Raw genomic sequence first — 8,076 nt, forward strand, 5'->3', positions numbered from 1 at the left:
TTATAGATCATGATACTTTTGTGTAGTTCGCCCCAATTTGTAATAAAAACGTAAAGCATATCTACAACACAGATAAATCATACATAATCATTCTTCACCATATAATACACATTCTCTGAGTCCATTTATTTCTCCGACCTAATCATCCTAATCTCTAGCGACACAAGTCGCTACACGAATCACATATTTCACAACAACAATTCAAGCACTCAAAACACGCAAGCGCCGTACATAACTGCGTAACAGCAATCGCACATTGATCATTCATTCGAGAACAACACCGTAACACACTCACACAACAACACCGATCAAGAACGACGCCGTAGCAAGAAGAAGCCGCCTGCATCATCATTCCGGCTGGCTCACTCAGCTTCACCTCCTCTATTCCCGGCGCCAAATTATCAACACTCGCAATCACGTTACCAAATCCAACGCTTAAATTGCTCAGATACATAACCTTATGATTCTCCAACTTCGAATACTCCTGTTTTCAAAAATCGGTAATTAATTTATTGAATTATTTAATATATAATTCAAAGGTGTAGTGTACCTCTTCTGGTAGAACTGAATCCATAGATGGCTTTACTTTATCACCTTGAATTAGAATCATGTGAGTGTATTCAGAAGGAACTCCGATTTGTAGGCTCATTTTAGCAACTTTCTCTTCAAGTTGTTTATTTTGCTCTAACCATGCATGAGCTGTCAGCGTATCAATTTCCCTTCTCGCACAAACCTAATACGACAAGATACGTTTTTTTTTTTTTTTTTTTAATAAATGTAAAAGACATAAATGCCCTCAAATTAAGATATTTACCTTGTCTAAAGGTATGCCCTTGGCTTTTCTCACTTTGACATCAATCTTGTAAGCACTCATATCAGCTGTGAAGCCTCTAGCTTTAACAATGTCTGGAAAGGTTCCCTTGTATCGACCCGAGACAATTAATGGATATCCATAAAAGTCCGGAATACGAAAAGGGTATAACTGTAATAAATAGAACAATTAAGGGTCAACTTTTATAACAAAAAGTAAAATTTTGTGAGGGAGTGTAGTACCTCATGTGACTCGAGAGTTTCTAAGCCATCAATGGTTAGATTTGCAAGTGCATGAGATGAAGCGTTGTTTAACAGTTTTGGTAAACGATCACTGATTGAATCTGGTAAAAATAAAGTTTTTTTTTTTTAAGATTCTTGGATATTTAAGAAAGGGGAAATTACTAATATACCCTTATAATGGTGATGAGACTGACCTACATCATATGCAGCATCATAGCATCCTCTTCCCATATGTGCAAGCATTTGCAAAAAATAGTGATTGCAGTATGAACCTGTGAAGAATCTTGAATTCATTAACATGTGCAAATTACAAATATACCCACATAGGGTATAATTAAAAACAAGTCTTGATCTTACATACCTATGCCAAATGTGAAAACTCTAGGGGATTTAATCCCTTCATCCACAAGGTACTCCTTCATTATATTACAAATATCTATTTCATCTTCAACAGCTCCATCAGTAATGAGAAAAATGAAAGGAATCGATTCACCCGATTTCCCAACCATATCAAATGCCTTGATGACATCATCAAAAAAAAAATTAATGATTCAGTTTTAATGTGGAATAGGAAAATTAGGTAAGTAAGTAAGTAAGTAAATAAGTAAGTACATGTTTTAGAGGAAGAAGGAGGTTTGTGGCTCCTTGAGCAATGAGATTATTATGCATCCATTCAATGGCATTTGTGATTCTTTCATCAGTTGCTGAATCCAATGAAGATGAGAATGATTTGATGTTTTCATTGAAGGCGATGATGTTAAAGGAATCTTCTTGATTAAGCTCTGAGAGGGAATTTATCAATGCAGCTTTTGAATTCTCAAGAGGCTCATCTTGCATGCTTCCACTTATGTCTATTAGAAACACTACCTCCTTTTTAAAAGGCTATGATGAGACACATTAATCATACAAATGAAGAAAATTGTTAAAAACTTAAAATTGGAAATTACAATTGAAGAATGAAGATTCTTGAAGTGTGCAAATAGTTCACTAACCTTTGGAATTTTGTTACTCCCAGGGAAAAGATAGAAGCAAAACATATTTCTTTGATCATAATCATGAAGAGATGGAGTATGCAGTAGCAATCCAGCTAAAATATCCTCTGAAGACAACTGAAAAGTGAAAAAAAAAAGGATCAAAAGTTAAAACATGTATTTTTTATAACATTTATACAGATTAATTAAGATGTGAAACCTTACAGAGTAAGAAAAGAGGAAGGTTTCAGTTGACCATCTTTTAACATCTGCCTCATATGAGAAGCTTAATTCACCAGACTTTCGTTTTGTTTCCTTTGAAAAAAGAGAGAAGGATATGGAATTAGTAGAGAGGAAATAAAAATTTATTAGTAAACTATAATTTAATAAAAAAGTATACCTTTAAAGGGTGACTAGAATAATTGCAGATGATTTCTGTATTTGTACCAGAGTTGACATTTAGCATGATTTTTTCCTTATTAGAAGTTCCCTTCACCACTGGAAGAACATGATCAGGAAAAGTGAAAGGCACACTGAGACAGAACTCATGATCTTGATATAATAATTTCTGAGACCATTTAATGGTAACATGGATTTTTGATCCTCCATCAACCTTTAAATGTTGAGCATCATAGAGTAAGTAAATCGGTGTAAAAGCTTAAAAATGGTGATTCATGTTGCAGAGTTTATTCGGAAACCTGGGAGATTTTGAACAGGTAAGTGTTGCCTTTCATTAGAGAGCCATTGTTTGTCTTGGTTACTTTTTCTCCATCCTTTTCATTTTGTGGAGTTATGAATTGGGAAGAATATGATCTTCTTGTGCTTTCCACCTCAATACCTAGAACTGAACCCTGTTAGCCAAACCATGTTCTTTTCAGAAGTTAAATTGGGAATTTTGATGGAGAACATTTAATAAATAGAAAAAGAAAAAATTGAAGCAATCAAATTCAATCTGTGTTGGCATTCATTCTTTGGATTCCCAATCCATTAACAAGAAAAGGTAAAAGTAAAATTAAATAAACAAGAACATGAACATGCTCCTTCAAAGTTAAATTCTCATTCTTCCCTTTTATGTCCACACAAATCGAATAAAAAAATGCCTAAAAAAGACGCTATAAATAGTAATTCGTAATGAAAGTTATAAATAAATGTGAACAGTGAAATTATTTCATTTCCATCACAAGGATGTAAATCGAGCAAAAAAGGAGCTTAATAAGAGAATTACTCTATCTCGCATGGCTTTAGTACTTTAGTTACGACGTGATTTGTATTCCGTGCGTCAATTTTGGATTATCCGGTATTAATTTGTCTCTTCCTATTCAATACTTTTTCGATTTTGCATCCTTTGATGGTTTACTGAAGTTAACTGAGATGGAATTGGAAACGAATAGGGGGATTCACGAACAGATAACTATTTAATGACATAAACATTATTACCTGGTCGCCCATAGGAATCGCGATTCTGCAATCGCAACATGACATTGATGTTACGCAATGAACGCGCCAAGTTCCGGTAACTGTAACAAACGCAGTATCCAAATAACAATCAACTTCCATCGTAATTCCATGCATATGCAGCGGAATCAGCGCCGGCGGATCACAATGTCCATACACATACGGCTGATAGCTACAAATATCCGGATTATCGACGATAGAAGGATCCGATATCACCGCGTAAACCATCGGCGCTGTGGGACGGTGATTCTCCGGCAGCCGCAACGACGAGGAAGACGAACATGACGACAACGACTTTTTCATGGACGGCGCCTTTGGAGCAGTCATGGACGCTTTATCTTTTCCGTAACTAATCCGTTTGGATAGCTGTAGTCCCGCTTGAACTGATCTAGTAAACTCATCGACGGCCATCGGAGTATCGTCGGAAAATGTCGGTAATAATTGATAGTCAGAGTGTGTGTGTCTGTGAGTGTGAGTGTGAGTGTGAGAGTGAGAGTACGAGTGTGAGTGTGAGTGTGAGTGTGAGAGAATATAAAAATAGCTGGTGTGACGCTTTGCTATATTGGAGGTCATGTTCTAAAGAACTCTACTTTTGGACTCATGTAATTGGAGACGAATTGACAACACTAATTAAGCATGTTTAATTGCCAATTCCACCTTATCAATTATTTTTAATGCTACCCTTTTATTATTATATTAACTATATATGTTAATCAAATATTCATTTATAATGATAAGGGAGGAGGGAGTCATTCTCTCCCAACTAGTAAATCCGCTACCACATTAATTTGTGTCTCTTTTTTTTCTTCATCTTTTCCAACCCACAGTACACAGAAATTTTATCTTTTTGAACTCACTCAGCCCACTCAATTAAAAAAAAATACAAAACAATTATGGTATAAGTTTTAAAACAAATGGTACAAGAGAAAATTAGAAAGAGAAAGTAGAGTGAGATGATGATGTGGGTTAGTGAAACCAATTAATCCACTCGTTGAATTGGGAATGGTACCGCCGATAACTCTATTGCTAATTAAGATTTTACATTTGATTATTTTGTATTTTTTTTAATTGAGTGAGTTGAGTGGATTCAAAAAGATAGAGTTTCCGTGTGTTGTGGGTTCGGAAAGATGAAAAAAAAAAAATGATGTGGCAGTGGGTTCAGTGGGTTAGGAGGGAATGACTCTCTACACCCTAACTAGATAACTAGATAGTTATACGTACAAATTATAAATCAAAATCAAGAACACAATAATCAAAGGCCTTGTAGTCTAGCGATATCCAGTGTTGCTCTCTCTTCTTGAATTTAAGGGTTCAAGTCATATTGTCGAATCTTGCCATTTCAAAAAAAAAAAAATAAATAAATAAAATAAATAAAAAAAATAAAAAAAATGGAGAAGCAATAAGATTAGTTGGTGTTTGCACTTCTCCAAAACCTGTTAGGATTATTAAATTTTTTCCAACTTCTTTTTTAATAATAATTAATCTTAAAGTTGTAACTACTAACTAACATGAATGTGACTTGTACTTATTTATTTTTTATGAATGCTCGAATCATATTAAATTAACAATGAGCTAACAAAATATTCAAAGAGGTGGTCAATGTCTACTTTTATAATCGTTTGATATAATTGACTTTCGGGTGGGACCTTTTATTAAAAATCCAAAAAGCCACATAAACATGATATTATCAAAAATAGAATATATTTATGTTTTTTGTAACTTGAAAAATAAGGATTATATTTTCTAATATGTGTCCTAAGGACATATATAAGAAGTATTAATTATGAAAAATACTATCATAATTAAATTCAAAATACGCTTTTTCTAGGGATTTTCTAATATATGTCTTAATATATGTCTTAAGATCACATATAAAAAGTATTAATTATGAAAAATATTATGATAATTAAATTCAAAATACATTTATTATGAAGATTATTAATGAATTTCACATTTAATTATGATAATATTCATTATAACTAATGTATTTTACATTTAATTATGATAATATTTGTTATTAATTAATACTTCTTATTTGTGTCCTAGGGTTGAATTTTAACTTTTAAACTTCTAGAGGTTGGAACTAATGTTTTTAAAGTGACTTTATATGTTCCAAAAAACTTGAGGGCAAGCTTTGTAACTTTCAAAACTTTTCATCTCTCATAATTTATGAGTTAATGGTTTATTAAAATGAGAGATTTTTCATTTTATGTAACCTATATGTTTATTAATGGACTTTTAAAAGAGTGACTTTTGATAATCCATAACTTAAGGACAAATTATGGATTCCATTAAAACACATCAGGATCACGATTTAAACTAAGTATTTGCAAATAATCCATATGATCTTCTAAACTCATAAGTTCATGAACATTATGTCAACAATTTCAAGAATCATAAATAACACATACAAAACTTGAAATTTTGATAATAGCCATTGTAAATGGATTAGCATAACCATTACACCATCTAAAACAAGTTTTATAAGACCAAAACAGTTTAGGGTAATGTTTCTGGTCCATTTCCAGCAACAAAACTCAAAAAACTGCATCCAGGGTCTCTTACTCGTCAAGTGCAAGAACCTTCTCGACGAGTAGAATGAATTAACACATGGACTCGTCGAGTCCCCCCATGGACTCGGCGAGTTCACTCAGTAGATAGCATATTTTTGAGTTTTTTCAACAAGTTTGCATCAAGTATCAAGAAAACCAACCTAGGCTCTGATACCACTGAAGGGTTTTGAGCATTCTAACACTCCTAAGGTGTACATGCAACCCTAGAAACCTTGGATCTATGTTTTACTAAGATACATGAATTTTTTTCCAAGGTTCTTAACCTAACTAGCATGGCATGGGGAACTTTGAAACATAATAGCTAGTAGAAGAACATAACATTTTGTTACTTGGATTCCTTGAGAACCTTGTGAGCCTAGCACCTCAAGTGTGATGCCTCAAATGTCTCACACAACACTACAACACTTGGAATAACCTTGAGAGAAGTTCACTAAAATCTCAAAATCGGCTAGCCATCTTGTTCTTCACTTAGTAGTCTTGATTTTGCTAGTCATGGGGTCCTTTTATAGTTGTGTCACAAGTATGGTTACTCCATGTAAACCCTAATGTGCATGGCCTTTTATATTCCATGATCAATGGATTTATAACTCTCATTGGCTATCCATGGAGAACCTTATGGGTTTTAGCTCAATTCAATAAACCATGGATCATTAGCCCACTATAAAAGAATGGATGATTTACACAATCAACCCCATATATTTAATTAGTCTCTTTTGATCACTTAATTAACTCCAAATTAATTCTTGATCAATACTAATCAAATAATATTATTAATATATTAGAACTTATAATATATTAATAATCCTTAAGTTTCCTTTCTCTCATTTAGTTTATCCAAGTGTTGCAATGCCATGTAACCCAAATGGACCATGTCAACCGGGTCAAGTACATTCCAGAAATAGTTATGAACTTAGACACCTAATCCAACACTTTATTGCTTAGGACGCTCCAAAAGAGCTAGATTTGAAGTTGGATGTTAGTTCTTAACGGATTAAGACCATAAAATGAGACTTTGGTCAATTGGGCATATGAGGATGTACACTGAGCGTACGCACCTAGAATCCTATATCTGAGTAGCTCGCGTGTACAGGCGTAATGGTGGTATGCTTATTGTACTCACCAGGGAGTTGTTTTAGGCCTTCAATTTTTTAGTCACAAAGGGCTTTAGGCTTTAGGGCCTTGTTGGGCCACAAGCTTCTCTAGGTTGGGCTTTTATGAATTTGGCCCATCTTGCGCTTTAGTGTCTTTTGGGACTTTGGGCCAGTTTAGATTTGGATTTTGTTATGTTAGGCCCATTAAGGGTTGGGTAAACGACCTTTTTAACCTAGGAGTTGGGATTTAGAATCCGGACCATCAGTTTGGGTTAGTGACCTAATTGCTAATTAGGGTTTTATTGTTACAAACTAGTGTAGGGAATTCACAAATCAGCACCCGAGGGTGATTTGTTGATTTCCAGATTGAGGTGAGTTCTCCTTCATGGTATTCGTGGGTCGAAGGCACCAATGCAGACTTAATGGATTATGTTTGTAAAATGATAATGGTCTTTGTGACACTTACTATTATGCATGCATGTACTTATTGTCCTTTTGATGCTTGTTGATTTGATAATATGCTTAGCTTTAGGGGTGAAATAAACCCGATACCGGTTGAAAGATAACGAAGGGGGTGATGTAACACCGTAAATTTTCAAACCAAATTTTTAATTTTCAAACACAAAAAAACACATGCCACATTTCCTAAAAAATCTCAAGTATAAAATATCATTACATATTTCAAATTTATTTATCACGAGTCCAGGATCCACCAAAAATATAACTCCAACTCAGGTGTGTGTACAATCAAGTCGGTGCCTTCCCGCGATCCTCGGAAGTACCTTAAACACATAACACATAACACGGTAAGCATGAAGCTTAGTGAAATCCCCAAAATACCACACACAACTCATTAGCCACTTGAGGCTATAACTCAGTAAGACCCTCAGGTCAATGTGTCTCAGTAAGACCCTCCGGTCTCACAACTCGGTT

The 8,076-nt window shown here is 34.3% G+C and overlaps 1 protein-coding gene across 2 annotated transcripts; it reads right to left on the minus strand.

Moving 5' to 3' along the window:
- Positions 1-4,045, minus strand: LOC145042803 (uncharacterized). Of its 2 annotated transcripts, none has more exons than XM_078991283.1 (12): positions 3,462-4,045; positions 2,723-2,875; positions 2,425-2,637; positions 2,250-2,339; positions 2,046-2,162; positions 1,666-1,935; positions 1,415-1,571; positions 1,248-1,325; positions 1,054-1,154; positions 815-982; positions 551-733; positions 1-484 (listed from the first exon to the last, which is right to left on the minus strand). In XM_078991283.1, exons 1-12 carry the CDS (start codon positions 3,888-3,890, stop codon positions 155-157), a joined length of 2,289 nt encoding a protein of 762 aa, XP_078847409.1. In that variant the 5' UTR covers positions 3,891-4,045; the 3' UTR covers positions 1-154. The 2 variants fall into 2 exon arrangements, with proteins under 2 accessions (XP_078847409.1, XP_078847411.1); XM_078991285.1 differs by having other exon boundaries at positions 2,723-2,862; positions 3,462-3,639.
- Between the last annotated feature and the right edge of the window lie 4,031 nt (positions 4,046-8,076).

This window comes from Lactuca saligna, chromosome 4 (genome assembly GCF_052625555.1).
Source record: "Lactuca saligna cultivar CGN05327 chromosome 4, ASM5262555v1, whole genome shotgun sequence".
NCBI classification, from domain to species: domain Eukaryota; kingdom Viridiplantae; phylum Streptophyta; class Magnoliopsida; order Asterales; family Asteraceae; genus Lactuca; species Lactuca saligna.

Excerpts from the sequence above, each read along its gene's own strand:
- LOC145042803 (XM_078991283.1), bottom strand. The coding sequence starts at position 3,890 with ATGGCCGTCGATGAGTTTACTAGATCAGTTCAAGCGGGACTACAGCTA. Across the intron at positions 2,638-2,722 it reads ACCTGTTCAAAATCTCCCAG|GTTGATGGAGGATCAAAAAT; the intron begins GTTTCCGAATAA and ends CAACATTTAAAG. Across the intron at positions 2,340-2,424 it reads ATTCTAGTCACCCTTTAAAG|GAAACAAAACGAAAGTCTGG; the intron begins GTATACTTTTTT and ends CTTTTTTCAAAG.